Source organism: Cyclopterus lumpus, chromosome 9 (assembly GCF_009769545.1).
Source record: "Cyclopterus lumpus isolate fCycLum1 chromosome 9, fCycLum1.pri, whole genome shotgun sequence".
NCBI lineage: Eukaryota > Metazoa > Chordata > Actinopteri > Perciformes > Cyclopteridae > Cyclopterus > Cyclopterus lumpus.
The window spans coordinates 23,367,293-23,389,952 of NC_046974.1; the positions used below are offsets into that span (position 1 = coordinate 23,367,293).

General features: G+C 42.8%; 1 protein-coding gene across 3 annotated transcripts; it reads left to right on the top strand.

Moving 5' to 3' along the window:
• The first annotated feature begins 280 nt into the window (after nucleotides 1-280).
• On the top strand, nucleotides 281-22,443 carry zfr (zinc finger RNA binding protein). Of its 3 annotated transcripts, XM_034540994.1 has the most exons (20): nucleotides 281-410; nucleotides 588-669; nucleotides 5,062-5,341; nucleotides 6,398-6,536; nucleotides 6,940-7,155; nucleotides 7,790-8,061; nucleotides 8,230-8,436; nucleotides 8,786-9,092; nucleotides 10,145-10,326; nucleotides 10,417-10,536; nucleotides 13,049-13,194; nucleotides 13,325-13,487; nucleotides 14,194-14,396; nucleotides 15,287-15,437; nucleotides 16,677-16,818; nucleotides 18,973-19,070; nucleotides 19,978-20,073; nucleotides 20,669-20,780; nucleotides 21,600-21,697; nucleotides 21,912-22,443. In XM_034540994.1, exons 1-20 carry the CDS (start codon nucleotides 374-376, stop codon nucleotides 22,092-22,094), a joined length of 3,234 nt encoding a protein of 1,077 aa, XP_034396885.1. In that variant the 5' UTR covers nucleotides 281-373; the 3' UTR covers nucleotides 22,095-22,443. The 3 variants fall into 3 exon arrangements, with proteins under 3 accessions (XP_034396885.1, XP_034396886.1, XP_034396887.1); XM_034540995.1 differs by lacking the exon at nucleotides 21,912-22,443 and having other exon boundaries at nucleotides 20,637-20,780; nucleotides 21,600-21,616; XM_034540996.1 differs by lacking the exons at nucleotides 18,973-19,070; nucleotides 20,669-20,780; nucleotides 21,600-21,697; nucleotides 21,912-22,443.
• Nucleotides 22,444-22,660: the final 217 nt, after the last annotated feature.

The window sequence follows — 22,660 nt, forward strand, 5'->3', positions numbered from 1 at the left end:
TGTTTGTATTGTTTTTGTATATTCTCTGTATTTTCCTTCAGCCTATTCCCTGTACTATTGTTTTTTCTAGCAATGTTATTTCGGCTTTAATAAAATGAAGGAACAGAAAACAAACAAACAAAAACAAGACAGAAAGGCATCCGTGGGATTGGTACAACGGACCCGACAGACGTTATGCCGAGAATTGCATGAAACGTTGCTGAAACCGTGCGCGCTCACGTGAACGTTATGCAGTTCTCAACGGGCGGACAGAGATCTCCATAACACCGCTTCCCTCCCTTTCGCGCAGGCGCACAAACGGCATTTCCGGGTACGACATGCAATACAAATACGCTGGTCTCCTACTCGGCCGTTGATAGATTATACTAAACCAATGATTCCCATATGTCCAGTAGTGTCCTTCACCTATGGTGAGTATCTTTATAAACATGGATATCTGTTTTCAAGCTGTAACGATGTGGACTCGATTCGTACATGTATAAGCAATATTAAGATAGCGATATTAACGGATAACGTTAGTCCTTGGGGCGCTCGAGCCTGCTGCTAACTGTTAGCTTAGCTTTACCCTGTATGTCTGTCCTCCGCAGTGCCCAGCCGGCTTGGTGAAGATGCCAAAATGGCTACCGGCAATTACTTTGGATTTACCCATGGCGCTGCCGCCCAATACAGGTAAGGGTTTTAGTTGGGAAAATGCTGTTTCCTCGCTCAAAAGTTCGCTGAGTTAGTATGACTTGCAGTCACGTACAAGCTGTACGGCTCCCACTGTTACCATTGTTCGAGCTGGGGGAGGGGGCGTTTATGGCTGCTGCTGCAGTTGAATACGAACGGGATTTCAAGCTGCACATTGGCTGCGTTTAAAAAAAAATTAAACCTACTTCGACGCCCTTTTTGCGGAGCGAAAGTACCCCACAGCCATCGGTAATGCATCCACTAGTTTAAAGTGTTATCGGGCGGCCCAAAACGCAACATAGCGGATCTACAGTTGTGAGGATGTTTTTTACACGTCAGGTAAACCTGCTGGTAGTGTGATGCATCAAAGTAATCCACCATCTGGAATGTGCACACTGTCACTTCTCTTGCGCCACGTGCTGCTTGCAGTGGGGCAAAAAGGTTCAGCCTAGTGCAACTTATTTGACAGCAGACCCCAGAGCCTGCGTCTGTTGTTCCAGTGTTATTGGAGATGTGAAAGTAGTATATCTTTACATTGTTGGAAGACAGATGGAGCGCCTCTATCTATCATCTATAAATGAAGGAAACCTCAGTGCTTTAAATTATGATTTTATATTTATTTTTCATTTGCCACTTTCCAGCTGAAAGAACAATACCACATCCAAGCAACACATTATCCTAACAGAACACACACCTGTCATTGTAGTCTGGTGTATTGTGCGCTAGATTTTGAATTACATGTTTAACTTCTACTTATTTGTCCAATATCCATGTTTGTGTTTGGTCACATGCTGAAAACAACTGCCCCTTTTTATGTGAACCCACTCACTGCCACAATGGGATGGGGTGGGGGGGCCCTGGGTATGTTGACCTTGCTTTGTGCAACAGGCCTCTGAGGGCAGGATGAAAAGACATCAGTCGTATAACATTGCAAGTGCTATAACAATTCAAAGATGGTGAATACGGAACATGCTTATAGACCATCTCTTAGAAGACATCCAAAATTGTTCCCTTCTATTAAGTGATAGCTGTGTAAAGAATGAAAATGCATTCCTTGAGAAGCTCCTACTCTTTTGTTTTCTAACCTCCAACTGCTTTGCTTATCACAGTGTAGTGTTTTTATAAATCTTTCAAACTATTATGGCCTGTGCCTGTGATCATCAGCCTAATTGGGGCAACTGGGCAAATATTTAGCACAGGGGCCATGTGTATAAACGAGCGTCTACCTGGCCCAGACCGGTTTCACACAAACTGGTAGATTTAAAAGAAGAGTGTGAGGTAGAAATGTGCGTTGTTGTTTTCCAATTTCACTGATTGAGTTATTGCGTATCTTTCTCAGTGTGAATGTTGAGATTTTTAAATGGCACTGAATGGGAGAACAATTTTTTTTAGAGCAATATATTTCACTTCTTTAGCTAATGCAGTTCATCTTTGAGATGCAACCGTCTATCAGCAGCCAATTGAAATCACCCTTTTTTTATTCACATTTACACACAACAGTTTTCCGTTGCCTAACAGGGGCACCAACAATAATGCCATATTCACACGCCAAGTCTGTGAATATGGCGTCACAGGATTACGTCCGTATCATTGAATACAATACAGTTGTAATCATTTCCAATATTCACATGTTTTGATCCAATAAAATATTTAGCTTCAATCCATATGTTAAGTTTTTCAAAAACGACAATTTCTGCTCCTGCAAGCACCCGTTTTTAACGGGACGGTCCAGCAGCAATCTTACAGGACCATGAAGTTAATTTATTTACCACAATAACACTAAATCAGACTTTCATTTGTAATGCTATAGCGAAGCGTAGAGAAAAAGAGAGACTGAATGTAGCGCACAATTCTTAACGTGCGTTGTATAATTGAATATTGTTCCGTTATCGTGGACCGGTGAGGACCAATATTGTGTTGAACAATAATCTCGTTGTATTGCCTCAGCGTAATAAGCACTGTAAATGGCCGCGGCCGTGTGTAATGGCCGCTGCTCTGGTGCTGTTGGAGAAACTTGTCGATGCAGCACAATCTGAAATTGCACTTCCTTGCCTCTCTCATCACTGGTAGGTCTGATGAGTGGACAAGTATTGGGACGCAAGCTGGTGTTTTGAGTTTGTTTTTGTGTCCATTTATGGCAAACTGTGGGAGTGGAAATTAGGCTTATGCACATGCAACCAGTTCCGCATATTTATTTGTCTGGGTGCACATGCCGTTTGTCATGGATCCAAATGGAGTTATATGCATCTGGCCAAAATCCTCTATCCTGACATTGGTCCTTTCATATCTACAGATGAAAGGGTCAATGTCAGGTCACAATAAAGCATGTATTTTGGTGTATGTAGGAAGGAAGTAAACACTCGGTGAAGTATAGAAAAATAGGCATCACATTGAGCATAGCCCCTCCCCAATACAAATGGATTGCTACGTTAACGTATTTATAACGCGTTAACATGCCCAGCCCGTGTGTGTATATATAATGTGTGTGCTCAGCCCTAATATGTATGTGTATATGTACACACACACACACACACACACACACACACACACACACACACACACACACACACACACACACACACGGAAAGTATTCACAGCGCTTCACTTTCTCCACATTTTGTTATATTACAGCCTTATTCCAAAATGGATTAAATTCATTATTTTCCTCAACATTCTACACACAACAACCCATAATGACAAAGTGAAAACTGTTTTTTGCAAATCTATTAAAAATAAAGAACGAAAACATAACATGTACATAAGTATTCACAGCCTTTGCTCAATACTTTGTTGAAGCACCTTTGGCAGCAATTACAGCCTCAAGTCTTCTTGGTTATGATTCCACAAGCTTGGCACACCTATTTCTGGGCAGTTTCTCTCATTCTTCTTTGCAGAACCTCTCAAGTTCCATCAGGTTGGATGGGGAGCCTCGGTGCACAGCCATTTTCAGATCTCTCCAGAGATGTTCAATCGGGTTCAAGTCAGGGCTCTGGCTGGGCCACTCAAGGACATTCACAGAGTTGTCCCGAAGCCACTCCTTTGTTATCTTGGCTGTGTGCTTCAGGAAGATGACCCGTCGCCCCAGTCTGAGGTCCAGAGCGCTCTGGAGCATGTTTTCATCCAGGATGTCTCTGTACATTGCTGCATTCATCTTTCCCTCAATCCTGACTAGTCTCCCAGTTCCTCCTGCTGAAAAACATCCCACAGCATGATGCTGCCACCACCATGCTTCACTGTAGGGATGGTATTGGCCAGGTGATGAGCACTGACTGGTTTCCTCCAGACATGACGCTTGGCATTCAGGCCAAAGAGTTCAATCTTTGTTTCATCAGACCAGAGAATTTTGTTTCTCATGGTCTGAGAGTCCTTCAGGTGCCTTTTTGCAAACTCCAGACTAGCTGTCATGTGCTTTTTACTGAGGAGTGGCTTCCGTCTGGCCACGCTACCAAACAGGCCTGATTTGTGGAGTGCTGCAGAGATGGTTGTCCTTCTGGAAGGTTCTCCTCTCTTCATAGAACACTGGAGCTCTGTCAGAGTGACCATCGGGTTCCTGGTCACCTCCCTGACTAAGGCCCTTCTCCCCCGATCGCTCAGTCTGGCTGGGCGTCCAACTCTAGGAAGAGTCCTGGTGGTTCCAAACTTCTTCCATTTCCAGATGATGGAGGCCACTGTGCTCATTGGGACTTTCAATGCTGCAGAAATTGTTCTGTACCCTTCGCCAGATCTGTGCCTCAATACAATTCTGTCTCGGGTCTACAGATAATTCCTTGGACTTCATGGCTTGGTTTATGCTCTGATATGCACCGTCAACTGTGGTACCTTATATAGACAGGTGTGTTCCTTTCTAAATCATGTCCAATCAACTGAATTTAGCACAAGTGGACTCCAATCAAGTTGTAGAAACATCTCAAGGATGATCAGTGGAAACAGGATGCACCTGAGCTAAATTTTGAGTGTCATGGCAAAGGCTGTGAATACTTATGTACATGTTATGTTTTCGTTCTTTATTTTTTAATAGATTTGCAAAAAACAGTTTTCACTTTGTCATTAAAGCGAGTAAAGCGTTGCGAATATTAATGTTAATGCAGCATTACGCATTTAACTTGTCTGATATGTTGCCATGCTGCTTGTCTAGCCCTCACAGCGGGCTCCCCTGCAGTATTGAGACATTTCAAACCCTCTAATTGTTGCCCCTTTATCACAAAATAAAAAGCACAGAATCTTCTGATCATGTGTGATCTCTCTCACTAGTAAAGAGGCGATGCTGCCTACGTGTAAAATGTTACCCTAAACTATCACTTTAAAGCCACTTCTACAATGTGAGCGATACCAACAAAGTTTTGACTGGCCAGCTAACCTGTGACGTTTCTGTCTTGTGTGTTGCTCTACCAGTCAGCAGCCAACTGCCGGGGTGGCATACACACACCCCTCCACGGTGGCCAGCTACACAGTTCATCAAGCACCTGTGGCGGCACACACCGTGGCGGCGGCCTATGCGCCCAGTGCGGCCGCGGTTGCTGTAGCTAGGCCGGCGCCCGTCTCAGTCGCGGCCGCTACTGCCGCGGCTTATGGGGGGTATCAGCCAACCCACGCTGCGACTGACTACGGCTACCCTCAGCGCCAGCCGGAAGTCCCTCCACCACCGCCACCGGTCACCTCACAAAACTACCAGGTAAGCCACAGGTGCTCAGAGTACCAGGAATCAAAATGACCAAGAAACTGTTGACTCTGGATTTGCATTTATTTCTGAGAGACCAGTTCGGCCTTCATGATAGCCGGAGGACCATAGGTGGCATGTACATTTCTATTCAGCATTTATTTACAATTAATTAATTTGCATTAAATTGATTGATATTTAAATGGTAAATTCAGAACAAATTCTTATGCTTGAATTCATCCATCAGTAAATTAATGAAAAAAATAATTGATCATTTAGAAATAGTTTCTTAGTTCTAAAAATTTTTTTTTGCATGCATACATTTTGTACATTTTAAAAAACAATACATTTAATACATTTTAATATTTTACTTCAATTTGTGATTTCAGTTAGTAATTTAACAGATTTTCCTTAAGCAATTCCTTTTCATCGGCAGTTTGCTCCTCACTCTCCGTTTCACATATTTCTGGTGATGAAGGCACTTGACAAATGACAAGGAAATGTAAATGAATGTAAAATGCACTCTGGTGTTTCAGTTTGACCTCTTTACTTAAGATTTAATCTGATAATTTTTACAAAATCTACCAAAACACTGGCAACAAGGAAGATATTAGGTAATAAATATGAAACAACATTTAAATCATCTTGTGGTTTTCACAGTAAAACCTCTGTGTCCCACAAGTAAAGTTTGCTATTAGAAGTTGAACATGACTGCAGTCTCTTAAATAAACCTAGAGTTACAACCGCAAACTATTGTGTTACGGGCATAACTTGGAAAACTGTACATTCGAGATACGACAGTTCTTTCTGTGCCATGCACACAAGTGAGGGCCTTTTCGCTGGACACTGATCAGCATTGTTTTACTAGCGCAAAGCCCCAAGTGTCATGTCAGTGGTACGAGAAGAAGCAAAAGGAAAGTCAGTGGGAATTGCTCCTCCCTAAACGTAACTTCCCTGCAAAAAGAATTGTTTGGTAAAAAGTGTGTGGAGGGTGTGAGGACTACCCGTACTCAACAGTTCACATGATAATTTTTGAACTGCTGACCCTGACCCTCTGTTTTTCTTTCGCAGGACACCTACTCTTATGTCCGGTCCACAGCTCCTGCTGTGACGTATGACAGCAAGCAGTACTACCAACAGGCCACTGCCACAGCGGCAGTCGCTGCTGCACAGTCACAACCCAGCGTGGCAGATTCCTACTACCAGACGGGTATGCTAAATGCACACAATTAATTTGCACACACTTGTACCCCTTTTAAGTAAACAGATGTGGATAAGACACTGGTTTACTAATCGCACGTTTAACCAACTCGTATGGACCTATAAATAAGAGACGGCATATCAACTTCTGTTTCTCACCACAAACCTATTTTTGACAAACAAATTCGGACAGTAAAACGAGTCATTTCTTGGGGTTTGTACATCAACAGCCTAACCTTATTGGCATGGTCTAGCAAACGGGCGACAATTGGTCAGGTGTAACTCTGGATGAATTTCAATTGATGCTCCTCATGTGTTGAGACGCAAACAAAGTTAGCGAGGTAATTCAACATTACTTTATATTGACGAGAATGTTTTTGAGCTCTATGCATGTCATCTTTTGTGTCTTCCAGCCCCCAAACCTGGATATAGCCAGGGAGTAACATCATACACCCAGAGCCAGCAGAGTCGGCAGGTGACCGTGATAAAGCCAGCTGCTCCCAGTCCAGCAGCATCTACTTTCTCCATCTACCCAGTGACTTCTACTGTCCAGCCGGTGGCCGCCGCCTCCGTGGTCCCGTCTTACTCCCAAAGCCCTACCTACAGCACAAATGCTGTCACCTATTCTGGTAAGCTTTCACTCTAGTTTTTAAAGTATAGTTAGTACGTTGAAATTAGTATTAAGTTGCTATATACACAAGGCATCACCGGTAAACGTTTATAAAGTTTGTAAAGTCTTGGGAGTCGTACTCTGAGCTAAATGCTAACATGCTGGTAGGTGTCATATTTATCATCGTCGCCACGCTCTTAGTTTAGTACCTCAGCATGCTTATTTTGTTAATTAGCACTAAACACAAAGTATACACAGGATTTACACAATGTCCTGTCATGGAGATTCTTAGCCCAAAATGTGCTTGAACCCTCGTGTGTTTTAATTAAATGAAACATTCAAACGTATTGAGAAAGTACTTCAATTCTAATTTTCCTTCCTAACCATGTGAGCCGTATGTATTTAGGGATGACCGGGTCGGTCGGTCCTCAAATCAATGTGATGGATTGCTTTAAAATGTGGTATTCCCCTGAGCCTCACTGGTGTTTGGTGTTTAATGTTGATTTTGTGTTTTATCAAATGTTGGCATGCTATGGTGCTAAAATAAGATGGTGAAGATGGTTGAAACGACGTGCACAAACCTCTGTTTTGCTTTTTCATGGAGCCTGTTCGAAAGGTACAACATGACAGAGCCTTGGTCTATCTTTTTCCAGGTACCTCGTACTCAGGCTATGAGGCAGCAGTTTACTCTGCAGCCTCCAGCTACTACCATCAGCAGCAGCAGCAACAACAGCAGCAGCAACAGCAACAGCAACAGCAACAAAAGCAGGCCGTGGCAGCTGTAGCAGCAACAGCGGCTTGGACGGGGAATACCTTCACCAAGAAACCCCCTTTTCAGAGCAAGCAGCTTCGGCCCAAGCAGCCACCCAAACCCCCACAGATCCACTATTGTGACGTCTGTAAGATCAGTTGTGCCGGTCCGCAGGTGAGTTCACCAGCTTTACCTACGTCCTACTTGATTTGAATGGAATTGTGATGTTTTTAGGTTTCGTGTCTAAAAATCCCTCGCATGTCATTAGTGTCACAAAACAAATACTTGACAACCGGTGCGACCAATGGCTCTTGTCGTTTCCCCAAACATCGAATTCATTAGACTTACAAGGAGCACCTGGAAGGTCAGAAGCACAAGAAGAAGGAAGCGGCGCTGAAGGTTTCCCAGAGCACCAGCAGCAGCAGCGGTAGTGGCGGAGGGGCGTTGGCCCGCAATGCTCAAAACCAGCTTCGCTGTGAGCTTTGCGATGTTTCCTGCACTGGAGCTGATGCCTATGCTGCCCATATCCGCGGAGCCAAACACCAGAAGGTAAGAATACCAGAGGGACATGGTGGTACTGCCCCTTGTTTGAGGAGCTCCATCGCTCTTTGAGTTTAGGGTTGAAGGGAAAATGTTATATAGAGATACATTTTTTTTTTGTTCTATGCTTATAGTGCTAAAACTCTTTTATAATTCCTTTTTTAATTTTTTTGCCAAAGTGGATTTGGCATTTTGCTGCAATATTCTCCATGATAACGATTCTCGGTCGACCCATAGTACAAACCACAACATCTGAAGTGATAAACAAAACTTATATAAAATTGGTCTACTGTGTATGTTAACTGGAAACCTCAGACCTTCTGAAATGTGCTCTTTCCGTCATGTGAACTCTCTTCAGGTTGTGAAGCTTCACACCAAACTCGGTAAGCCCATTCCCTCCACCGAGCCCAGCATGGTCACTCAGACATCGTCCTCCACCACGGCTGCTCCCAGCAAGACCACCACAGCGACCCTGAGCAGCTCCAGCACCAGCGGCTCTCTGTGTGTGGCTGCCGCCTCCACCAGCAGCAGCTCCAGCCCCGCGTACCTGAAACCCGTCAACATGGTCAGCGGCGGGATAGCAGGTGTCAAGAACCAGTTGACCTCTGCTGCCAACTCGGCCTCAGCCGGGAGGAAAGTCAGCCCCCCCAAGATCAATTTTGTTGGTGAGTAAGCTTACGTTGATGATGCAGCACTTTGCTTCCTACCGTCCACTTCTTGGACGAAGCGCGTATTTTATTCAATGGTTTTGCAAAAGTATAATCCTGCTCTGTTATTGTTCTAGAACATGCTTGCTGTTTTTTGTAACGAGCAAGCTTCAATTCCATCTTATGGTGTTCAATAAAGATTATTCTCCTAATTTCTTAGCATTAATATGGCAGCAAATATCTATTAGCTATGTAAAGATCTACTCTAGGAGTAACGTTGACCTGAGCAGAGGATAAAGTCGTGCTTCCTCTGTGTGTGTTGCCCCTGTTGGCACCGTTAGCTGCTCGCTTCCAGCACCTTTTTATATATTCTGCGATTTTGTCAGAAGACGAGTCAGAACTACTCCAACACATCTTGGAGGTTAACACAATATAGTTTTTCTCAAACACATTTTGGGTATCACTTTTCTCAGCTCCTCTGGATGTTGTTCACTGTATCATCATGTCATACCACACAGACAATATCCCCGCGTCGGGATGAATTTGTTGCAATTATAAAAGTTACAGTGATACAAAAGATACATGGATTTTGATGCTCTTTTTATATTCCTATATGGTCCTCTTTTTATTTACACATGCATGAAAGGACACTTGGTTTGCACAAGTGTATGAGTGCAATCCAGTACTGGAACCACAACTGTTGGGTTTCACCATCCGAGGGCACATTACACTTTCAGGAGCATTTTATCAGAAGTCCACATTTTCTCTGTTAAAGTGTGGAAAGTTCCATCGCTCAGAGAATCAGCAATGCAATGTGACTATTTAAAGCCCTTTAGTCTAGTTATTATTCCAATGAATTATTCTTGTTTAGACATGTAATCAATTCTAAATATTGAGTTATGAGTTGTTTAAGATGACTGCTACCAGCCAGCATGATGATCTAGTAATATACATATATTAACCGTTATGACGATGCATTGTGTTCTTATGTAGATCTATTTGGACCCAGGTTTAACGGTAGCGCTGTTAAAGGTCTATGACTCAACGACATTGTAATTTCTTGAATGCAGGTGGAAATAAATTGCAGACCACAGTGAAGATGGACGAGGCCAAAGTGGAGGCGTCTAAGCCCGCAGCGCCCTCCCCGGGTACTCACGACCCCAAGAGCGACGTCTCAGATTCTCTGTCCACATCGGCTTTGGCTGCACTGCAGAGCGACGTCCAGCCGGTTGGTCACGACTACGTCGAGGAGGTATGTTTTGACGGGACCAATGCATGCACTTAAACGGAGCAGACACACATTTGAATCTTGAGCACTATAACGTGGACCCCCTGTTCCCAGGTCCGAAACGACGAGGGCAAAGTCATCCGCTTCCATTGCAAGCTGTGTGAATGTAGCTTCAACGATCCGAATGCAAAGGAAATGCATCTAAAAGGTCGAAGGCATCGCTTGCAATACAAGGTTTGTAGCTGACGCGTCTTGCACCCGCTACACAGGATTTTAATACACGCAGGTGTATTCATCAGGTGTCTCGAAGCAGGGACATTAGTGCTGAGTGACGCACACTCGGTCCTATATTGCAGATTTGGGTTAAGTGATTAATCTTCATAAACATAGAACGACTGATATCTCCTCAGATAATGTTTCAACACAGGCACCAATGCGTGTGATCTGAAGGCCTATTCGCTGATTTTAAAGGCACACTCAAAGACATCTGTCATACTGACACATGGTAAAGGTTCCATGTTATTTATCTTGGTTCTCCTAATGCTCAGAGCAGGGGTTTCAAACTCATTTTCACCGTGCAGCATCATAGCTGCCCTCAAAGGGCCAGTTGTAACTAACACTGTATAATTGTAACTCCTCCCAAACATATTGTTAAATAACTGTCTTCACATTTCATTATTGTTTATTCAAGTGTAAAAGTATTATACATTTATTTCAATGTAAAAATATATGTACGCAAATTTCTCTGTTATACCATAAATCAATTTAATTTAGGTTTTAAAAAACGACATTACTCTATCAAAGATTGAAAGCACGTTATTACATTAACTTTGTTCAAAACCTTTTTGTCACAGTTGAGAAGGACATAACTCTGGTCCAACAAATAATTGTGAGCTGCTAAGAACATGTGTGACAGATGTGGTCAGGGTCAGTGGTTCTCAACTGGTCAGGGTCAGTGGTTCTCCACTGGTCTGAGGCAGTGGTTCTCAACTGGTCTGGCTGTGGGACCCCCCATCAACCCTGATTGACAAGCCGCGACCCAAATCGAGGAACATTTTCAACTTCTCAAATTGATTTAATCAGTCAATTAATAACCAAAAAGATCTTAAGGACACGATGTAATGCAACATGCATAACAATTCAGTAACTGCAGCCTTTTAAAAAATACTCAACAGTGCTTTCATGCACAAACATGAAATAAAAAAGTCCAACTACTGAGAAGTAGTTTAAAAAAGACTGACATTTTGTAACTTTAGCTGAGTACTCACTCACTGAATCTATGACAAACAACGCTGAACTATGGATAACTTCGGTGTCTTGAGGAGCAGCTTTTATCCACAAACTCAAAATAAATTAAACAAAGTGCAATTAAGAAAGATTCAAGTAATAATAATAATAATAATGCATTTAATTTATATAGCGCTTTTCATAATACTCAAAGACACTTCACATAATTAAAACATCCTAAAAGCTAAAAATAAATAAATAAGAATAGCTAAAATACATTAAAACAAATAAAACAAATAAATAGGGACTTTGAGTCGCTCGGACCCTGATAAGAAAACAAAAACAAACAATCACACATTAAAAGTAATCTAAGATTCAAGTAAGCAAAATTAACTTTTCTTCTGATTACCTTTATCAGTAGTTTAAATATTGAAAAGATAAATACTTTGAAGAAAATGAAGCAGCACTCACTTCGACCTGAGGTGTAACACTGACATAGACCTGTGTCTGGAGGAATTAATAATGGGAGAACTGGGGATTTTTTTAGCATACAAAGTCAATGCACAGACGCACGCGTATGGATGCGAGTAGCGCACATGTTGCCGGGTGGCGTGAATGATGCGACGCTAAGAATTTGCCTCATGCAAGCAAATTATTTTACCTCTGGTGAAAAAAGTGGTGTGTTGATCAGCGTTGAGATGCTCCTGACATCACTGAGTCATGCAGTTGTTGAATCAGAAACTATGGAGGATACGTTGATAGTCATCCAGACGCAGTTCCTGGAGAAGCTGTGTGCGGCTCCGGACAATATTATATATAATGTATCATATTAATATTATGAACCCAGACACGAGGGTTTGATGTTCCAATGTTTGTGGGACTTCCACAACATGTACTAAGCAGAAATTGTGGTTATTTCCTCCATGGTGGACGGCGGTAATGGCCAGTTCTTAAAGCAATAAGCCACACCTCCTCTCCGGCGCGAATGATCACAAATAGTGCGCCGAGTAAACCTATGCAAGTAAAGCAACGTGTAAATTTGCTTCGCTTTTGGTGTGAACGCAGTATGAGTGTGAATAGACGGCACTCTGCTGAATTAAAAATCCCCTTCAAAATAAAAGCACTTTTTTTTTTTTTAACTTAGGCAAAGGCCCGCAACCCAGCTGATCATATGCCTTTGAAGCTGTCGCGGGCCACATAAAATGACGTGGCAGGTGGGATTTGGCCAATAGGCATTGAGTTTGACACCTGTGGCTTAGAGTCCTCAAATGTCTTGGGATGACTGAGATAAATATTGAAGATGATTGATGTTTTAAACTAGGGATGCACCAATACCTCAAGTACTTGCATGCTTACAGAGTACTGATATGAGTACTTAATAATACCATTACAGTTCTAACTTAGTTTGCTGATTTATTTTACATTCAACGTTGTTGTAGGTATGTTAATAATTACCTGTGAAATATAAAAGGAAAAAAAACTCACCATGTTTTTTTTAAAAAACGTTTTTGTTTTGCAGAAAAAGGTGAACCCAGATCTGCAGGTGGAGGTTAAGCCCAGCATCCGAGCTAGAAAGATACAGGAAGAGAAGATGAGAAAGCAGATGCAGAAAGAGGAGTACTGGAGGAGAAGAGAAGAGGAGGAGCGCTGGAGAATGGAGATGCGGTACGGTTGTGGAAGTTTCTTATTTATGCTTGTTGAGGAAAGATAGGAGGCAGTGATGTGTCTCGACCATCTTCATGCTGCACACTCAAATAGTTTGGGATGGAGACGAGCTGTGGTTTTGTATTTTCAGCCGTTATGAAGAAGACATGTACTGGAGACGTATGGAGGAGGAGCACCACTGGGACGACCGGCGACGTATGCCAGATGGAGGGTATCCGCAGGGCCCTCCTGGTCCTCCTGGTCTACTTGGAGTCCGGCCTGGCATGCCTGGCATGCAGCCTCAGGGTCCTGTGGTAAGGCTTTATCATGTTGTTATGTTATATATTATTGGGTATATGCAGTGGGGCTCAATATATTGCCAGCAACCATTAGTTGGTCAAAACTATGACAGACTAGCCCAGTGAGGGGCGGGGATTTGTCCCAGTAAAGTTAAGAAGGCTTTCTCTGTGATATTTTTTAATTTCTTTAAGTGCCAATACAGCAGAATACATAGCAGAGACAAACTGCAATATTAAATAATGGGAAAGACGTGTCGGTCAATAAAAAACGACAAATGGCTATTTTAATAATTATTTCATGACTTACTTTGGAACCCACAAATGTACTGAACATTTAAAGACAAAATGGGGACACAGGATTACAAATGAGCACATTGAATATTCAGCAAACATCTTTGTGTTTATTGCAAGTCTTTGCTAATAATTTGCATTATATTGCATAGGGAATATATTGCATAGGGAATATTGTGTCCATCCCTGTACAGAGGAGGGTGTTAACAATAGTGAGGAGAGTTACTCACAGCAATGGTCAAAATACAGCTACAGGACCTAAGTTCGTATGAAAGGAACTTGGGTCGTACCATTCCCCATTTGTCTAAGATTTAGTTTCGGGTGTAATTTTCTTTTGTTTCCAAACATGGTCCTCCAGCTTAAAATGTCCCTTTTTGTAAACACGGTGCTGCCGCCCTGCACCTTACTTTGAACATTTTCTGTCCTCCAGCCGCCACGCCGGCCCGACTCTTCGGACGACCGCTACGTCATGACCAAGCACGCAGCCATCTACCCCTCGGAGGACGAGCTCCAGTCCATCCAGAAGATCGTGTCGATTACAGAGCGTGCCCTCAAACTGGTCTCGGACATCATTACGGACCAGGACAAGTCTAAGGAGGAGGACAAAGAGGAGAAAGAACCCACTAAAGACAGGTGGGACGTCGGTGGGATGGGCTGCTTATACATTCGAGATGCATTTTCTTTCCCAAGCAAAAGCTGTCTCACCCTAAAAAGCTGTCCCGCCGTGCAGGTCCAGTTTCTCGTCGCTGTAAAAAGCTGTTCGGTCACGCTGAGTCCGTGCTACGTCTTTTTACATCCACCCCCGATTTCAGATGCACATCAAAGTACAACTTTCTAAGGCTACGTCCAAGAGTTTGAAGCTCTTTATTTCTGTCGGTTAAATACCAGTCGTCATATAGCAGCAGGTATTTGTTGAGTTTTTTTGACAGGATCTAATGGGAATTGACCATCTGTGCTTTTCTTTACTCTGGTGAGCTTTTCTGGAGAGACCAGGTTTATACAGTGAGATTTCTTTGGAGCTTAGCAGCTGACTTTTAAAGGCAATTTGAGATGCAAGTGACCAGCCTATTTACTGTAGTGGCATTATTGTGCGCGTGTGAACGTTCACACTGCTAAACACTGTCCTGTCCGTTCAACGCTGAAACAGTTTGATGGCGGATTAGTAATGTCACACTGCCAAAAATAAAAAGGAAGACGGCAACATTTCCTCCCCCCACAGCTGGGAACACCCGCCTATAGTTAATTTCGACGAAAGAACGTGAATGTATTTGTATCTCACACGGTCACCTGAGCTTATAGGCAAACCACCATTGCACATTATTTAGACTAGCTAATTCAATAAGTTGGCAAAATGTAGCTAACAGACAAGTTGACCGGTCGCATCATTAATTTCCTTTTCCAGGTTGTAATATACGTTGTTCATCTGGACAGCATTCTGTATATTGATGTATTTCACTTCCCAGAATGCTTACATGTTAATTGTTGTTTTTCTCTCCCCTTTCCCATGTTGTGTGAATGTCTAGAGCCCTGAAGGGAGTGATGAGGGTTGGAGTCCTGGCCAAAGGCTTGCTGCTTCGCGGGGACAAGAATGTCAACCTGGTGCTGCTCTGCTCCGAGAAGCCCACAGAGAGCCTCCTCGCCCGCATTGTGGAGCACCTCCCAAAACAGCTAACAGTACTATCTTTACAAATATCGCAACTCTTTGTCCATTTTCTTCAGTTGCCACTTTAATTAGCAGCGGGCTCATTATCAACATCTTTTTGCCTTTTGTTGGCGCAGTCGTAACCGATATCAAGAAACTGAATATGTGGTTGAATATATAAACGATAACCCTGACCCCCCGCGTCGTACATTTTAATCGCACGCACACAAACCACAAAATGCATTTAACGTGTGACGTTTCAAGCAACCTCCCGTAAATTCCGGACTATAGAGCGCACCTATATATAGGCCGCACCTAATGGTGCGTTCATACCAAGTTGTGTTCATTTGTGTATTTCGCGAAAGGTGGGCGTGGCTTATCTCTGTGGCTTGTCTCCGTAAAAACAGTTATTATTTCCGCCATCCACCACGGAAGAAATAACCACTAGTTCTGCTTCATACTTGTTGTGGACATCCCATAAACGTCGGAACATCTAACGCCCTCGTGTTTGGGTTCATAACATCACCCGTAAGCTCACACAGCTCGATAACTTCCGCTTCCAGCGCTACTAGAGTAGCAGCAGCGGAAGTTTTGCCAAAGTCTGGTGAAAACTTTCACAACGGGAAATTGGCAACCATTTGCATCTGTGCATTGACTTTGCATGGGATCTACTTGCACGGAAAATTCGCAACGCGTTGAACATGAGTTACCGGAAGTTTGCCGAAACAGTTTAATTGGTCCACTGTGACCTGTTCAGTAATTTCATTGGTCAGCCGCATCGTTGTAAAAGCTGCAGTAGTAGCGGCTTATATGCCGGAATTTACGGTACTACAGAAAACATTTACACAGATCGAGTGAATTCTTTCCCGTTTCTATTCAATTGTGTAGTCAAAGACATGACTAATTAATGTATTTGTTCTAATAAGATAACGGGGATACCATTCCATAATGGAGCATATGCAGGCGGAGGGCAGCAAAGAGCGTAGCATAGCATCAAGATATGGTTTGGTGAGTGAGGGCTTGTTGGAGTGGGTTTTCTTGCCTGACAACGGTTAATATGTACTTACACAATAACTACAACTGCATCCCGACCACAATACATAGTTGCTGAAAACGCATCTTTTGTTACAACGCAAGCGTCCCCAGTCCATGTTCACTAACAACTGCTCCTATGAAAGTGGCCACTGAGGAGAGTAGGTGCTTCTGTCTGTAACTTTGAGATTCGACCGAAATAACGCTGGCGCATTTTGCGTCTGCGCCGTTTCTTCCAGGTGGTAACGCCGGAGAAATACGAGGTCAGTGGCTCCGCCCAGGAGGCAGCGATCATCCTGACGTCCTGCACCGAGCCGAAGATGCAAGTGACGATCACACTGACTTCGCCCGTCATCAGGGAGGAAAGCGTCCGGGACGGAGGTTGGGAAAAAAAAAGAAAGAAAGAAAGAAACCCTATCACAGCCCCTCCCCCATTTGCACCTCCTCTCTTGTCGCTCTGCTATCTCTCTATGAAATCAGTCTCGGTATGTTTGTCGATGCCCTGAAGAGTGCTGTCCTGCTGGCACGCAACAAAAACCTTTTCAATCCGATTCATCCTGGCACACTCGCTCTCTCCGTGTGCAATTTAATTTGGATTTTAGAAATCGGAAATGAACGACAGGGCAACCAAGGAAACGCAAACGCGTCATGTTTGCCATATCTAGCTGTGGTCTCATTCCTTCAGGGTCTGTGGTGCTCAGTTTCTGGCCTGCACAAATTTCTTTTCTTTTTTTTTTACACCACCTTTTGTTTAAACAACTAAACCATTGAGTAGCATTTTGATTTAAAACATTTTTTCTAAGAGATATCTTCTTTTTACTGGCCAAGATGGATGCCCATTTTAGTTTTTGCAATTAATACTCTTTCTAAAAATGTGGGTCAGATCACCTTTTAGTTTCAAATGGAAAGAGGAATGTGCCAGCAGTATTGCTCTTAGGCTTTTTTTGCTCTTACCTCTCAAATGCTATCTTTGATCCTTTTTAAACAAAGCATGACCAGTGTTTGCATTGTGTCAGTCTAGTTAATCCCAGGTGAGATTCTATTTTGTTTCCTGTGTTCCAGGGGATTCTGTTTCCATTTTACCGCTTGCCGCCATAACCAATGGAAGACGTGCATTACTGTATCGTTCCTCCAAATTTCCTTTTGAGATGAGGAGACAAACAAAACAATAAAAGTAACGACAATTCCTGCAGAAGATGATTAAATAGACAACAGCAGACCCTTCTGTTACTCGAGTTTAATTTGGAATTGATTTTATTTGACTTTTTTGCAACTTTTGTTTACTTTTGTTACCTCCAAATCCAGATTTGGCAGAGGAAATTGGATGTTACATTCCCACAGGAAACAAATCTTCCTTTTGTGTACCGGTGAACGACCGTTCACCATGCTGAGGTCCCCTGTTCTAAAGTGCTCCCCTGAGTTGATTGACAGCCTCCTTCACACGCATAAGACTAAAAAATGACAAGCCTCTGACAATATTGTCGTTTTGATTTTAATGGAAAGATAAGGAAACAAATCCATTTTAAAGATGGACCATTTTCTCTTTTTAGACTTAATTGACAATGGAAAGATGAAGATGAACCAATTATTATATCCAATGATTCTTAGGGGAGTATCGTTAAAAGTTCAGGTACAGAAGGTTACGTTTGGATGGACCTGAGTACAGCCTTTTGGTATACAATGATTGTTGGGGTCTTATTCCTACCTAATGATATTAGGTATGCATGCAGTGATATCCTAACCCCTTTTGTTTGCTGGTAGTTCTCATGGTTTTTTTTCTCTTCTTCAGCACCCATTGCTTCCTCCTCTTTTGTATCCATAGTAATATTTACCAGTCCAGCACAAAGACCCCTTCATTTCCTCGGAACAAAAAAACAAACAAACAATTTGTTTCCCAGTACATTGTCTCATCAGAGGTTTAGTAGGGCCCAACCGCTTTCGGAAGGATTTTTGACCAAGGTTTTCTCACATCCCAAAAACATTGCCACACCTACTATTGCCATGCCACTTAAAAAGAGAAAAGAAAAAAAAGATCAGACGTTTGCCCTTTTCTTTATTTCTGCACCAAGTTGATGGAATCGCTCCTCTGTCCCAGCGCTTGAGATATGAAACGCTACTCAGATGAAACATTACATTACCACGGTCATGGTAAGCTTTAAGATGACCTGATTTCAAAAAAATATATTGGCCTTCAAACATTTGAGAGCCTTAAACCATTGAGTTAGATTGGGGGCTTTCCAAACGCGTCTATTCGTCAATATTGAGTTAGTAAATCCAAACCCCTATTGGGGCTTGTAACATGCCGTACACAGCCAGATACAGATCGGCAATGTGTCGGTTTGTCAGCTTTAAAATGTCCGTAGCTTTTTATTGTCGTTTACATTTTTCTTTATCGGAAAATAAGCAACCAATTGCAACGGTTGTCCCGGAGAGAGACATTGGTATGTGTGGCAATGTGTTTGTTCTTTGCCAGCCTCGCTGACCTGGTCAAACACCCATTCCTCACCTTTTTTGACACTTCAAATCCATTTTTAGATGTAACCTTGGGTATGGTGAAAGACCCAGCGGACGTCTTGGACAGGCAAAAATGCCTTGACGCTCTGGCTGCTCTGCGCCACGCTAAGTGGTTCCAGGTTCGGAACATCATTTTACTTTCTTATTGTAGCCTTATGAGATGCATTATTCACTTGTTTAGTCCTTTTATTTGTGTTTTACACATTTGTTTTTTTGATTGTTATAGCAATGAGGAAAACTATTACTATTTGAAGTAAGGAGAAAAAAAAAAAAGACATATTCAAGGATGCCACATATTACCACTCAGATCTGGTTAATGTCCATATGTATCGATTGTGATTCTTAAGTCCATTTGAAACTCGTATGAAAAAAACAAACAAAACATACTCTAGCAAATGACTGGCATCCTTGTATTCTATTTCCAATTTTTTAAGTACTGCATTAGAGTTCCATGTGATTCCATAAGGCTGCACAATAACTTGCACACAGTTGTGCTATCAAGAAGTGATTTCATGTTACACGTTTGTATTGTTTTTATTCTCTCTCTCTATATATATATATATATATAATTATATATTTAGTAGAATAGGGATTGAGAGAAAAAGGAACATCTGAGTAGTTTCCTGTGATTCTGCTCGCCGAGCAAAAGCACAGGCAAAGTAAAGCAGATCTCTGCTCTTTCAGTCCCTATACTCCCCTCACAGGTGGCCTCTTGTACTTTGTTTTTTAAAGTACCTGTTTGTGAGAGACTTGGACAAACCCGGGGGTCAGGGTTTAGAAGATGACAAGTTCTCATTTCTTGTGCATCTTGCAAACCTTGAACTCTCCGTTTACTAACTGTGAGGTACAAGACTACTGGGAATGGCAGCTGATTGCAAGCTCTTACATGAACACCTCCAAACCATACTCAAGCTTCCATTATGCACAGTAGTGTTTGGACCTCTGTGAGAGAACTGATTCACTTGTTTGCTCCATCTCTTGTCCCTCCTTGTCACTCCGTAAAACCTAACTTTATTGCATCAAAAGGCTAGAGCCAACGGCCTTCAGTCCTGCGTGATCATCATCCGGATCCTGCGAGACCTCTGCCAGCGAGTTCCCACGTGGTCGCCCTTCCCGGGTTGGGTAAGTATATTTTACACCCCCAAATCAGGGGGGGGGCTTGGTGTGTGGGGAGTGCCCCTTGGTGGCCTATTAGCAACCAGTGGCCACAGCGATTATCTGTGCTTGTTCCGTCACGGCTGTGTTAGTTGTTCATCTACCGGTTGAGCGATCGGCCACGTCAGTGTTTGGCAGTTCTGGCCGCCGGCTGCAGTTTAAAATTAAAGAGACTAACGAGAGTCTGTGAGGGTAAATATGACATCTCTGCTCACTAAGAGCACGGTTTTAAAAAAGACCAACCAAAAATGTCCCCGCTGAGAATTCTGACAGGAATGTAGGACCACGACAACATGAACGTGCACAGGAAACCTTTATTTTTTAAAAGACTGTGTGGGAGAAACTAAACCAGAAAGATTTCCACACCCATGTCCCTATGTAGTATTTTACTGCCCCCTTTTTGCACAAAACAAAGTTCACATTTCTAACAGTTTCTGGGATTTAGTGTGTTTTCTAGCTTTGAAAAGTGACTATTGTAATGGCAGCAGTCAATTTGTGTGTGTGTGTGTGTGTGTGTGTGTGCGCGCCAGGCATCCAAACCCTCACTGTCCCCTCTGTTCAGGCCATGGAGCTGCTCGTGGAGAAGGCCATCAGCAGCGCCTCGGCCCCCCTCAGCCCGGGTGACGCTCTGAGACGCATCTTTGAATGTATCTCTTCTGGGATTTTACTCCCTGGTAAGATGTTTCTTTATTGCATTGGTTGTCTTTTTAAAAAACAATTGCATCAATGCACTGATGTAATCTGTCTCTTCCTGTCTTTTGGCATTCATCCTAAAAACGTTTTTTTGTGCCGAGACAGAAAATGTTTGATTTTGAACCGGTGCCTACCCTGTCGGTTAACTGTTGGCTTACAAATAGAAGGCATTAGCTTAGCTTTGCACACAAAGACTGGAAACGAGAGGACACGACTTACCTGGCCTTGTCCAAAGGAAACTCAACCCGTCTACCTGTCCCTCTAAAGCGTTGTCCGAGGTGTTTACTGCTGGTTTGAACTAAAGTATGTGTGAGGTGTCCACTTTCTTATCATGCGTTCTGGTTTCTAAAAACCTGTTTTCAGGGTCACACACTTTTTAAAAATGTTTATGCACCGCACGGTATCAACCAGTGATGGTTAGTAACTATTAAATGAGCTCTATTGAAGCTGGCTACCGTTATTATACGGTAACCGCTAAATAGATCGTACACTCGTATGCCGTTTCATTGGTCGGCGTACAGGCAGGAAAGAGCATTACATTACAACACTACATTTTACGAGATTACGTGTGAAAGCATCATAATAATGTTATCTGCCAGTCCAGAGGCTGTGACTCCAAACCGGAGAGCCCTCAGCATCTCATCCCCCCTGAACTCCTGACCCCGTCAGAGCTTTTAGCCAAATGATTCGTGATTTCCTTCAGTTTAATTTTAGTGGTGAATATTCAAATCATTCCATGGCATGAATTTGTGAGAGACCTCTGGTGATTTATTCTTCTTTTTTTCCCCTTCTTTCAACAGGTGGGCCAGGATTGGTGGATCCTTGTGAAAAGAGGCCTGTGGATACCCTCACGACTATGGGGGAGCAGCAGAGGGAGGACATCACCTCCAGTGCCCAAGTACGAGCTCTTGAATTCTACTGAAACTATCAAGCTCATTTGAAATATGAAGAAGTTAGACAGTTTTCTTTAAATAGGAGAAGTGACTGTGTGTGTGTGTGTGTGTCAGTTCAGAGAATAGCGCAGGCTTTTTTATGGATCTCATAAAATAAGTTTTGAGGATTTGTTTGCTGCGACTTGTTTCTTTTGAAATGTCCCTTTTTCCCCCACACAGTTTGCTCTGAGGCTGCTGGCGTTCCGTCAGATCCACAAAGTCCTGGGCATGGACCCCCTGCCGCAGATAAACCCCCGCTTCAACGTCCGCAACAGCCGCAAGCGTCGCCACGACAACAGTGAGGGCACGGACAGCTTTGAGGGCGAAGGCAAGAAGGACAAGAAGGACTACGAAAGCTTCTAACGCGCCTCTAGCGGCAGTTTAAAGTGTGGCTGTTGTTTTCTTTTCTTCCTTAAGCTACAGATGTTTCAGTGTAACCGCAGCCTCACTCTGCTCTGTATTACACAAACCAAAATGTTAGGTTGTGTACTGTTTTAGTTGTAGATTTCTTCAAGTTTGGCTTCTCTAGAAAACGCTGTTTTTACCCGATGTGCTTCTGGAACGGAGGAGTTGATGACGGGGCGATTGCACCAGCAGGGCTCAATGTACGCCTTCATTCATCTGTATAGTCTTATTCGGAGGTGGACTTTGTTGTTATTAATGTAAAGCATTCATTTGGCCAACTAAATTGTATTTTTGAGTTCTTTTTGAATATGAATAACCGTGCTTAATGCAAGTGATGTTTGATGCTGTGGTCTTGTTGCGTCTCAATGCTCGGCTACACTTAACCATAAAAAGACATTAAAAAAAAAAGACCAGAGATTCAGAAGAACTTTAACTGTTGATAGATCTTTGTTAGTAGTGACGTTGTCAGCCCTAATGTGGTTTTATGTCCTTTCATTTTCATATACATGGAAGTATGTGTGTAA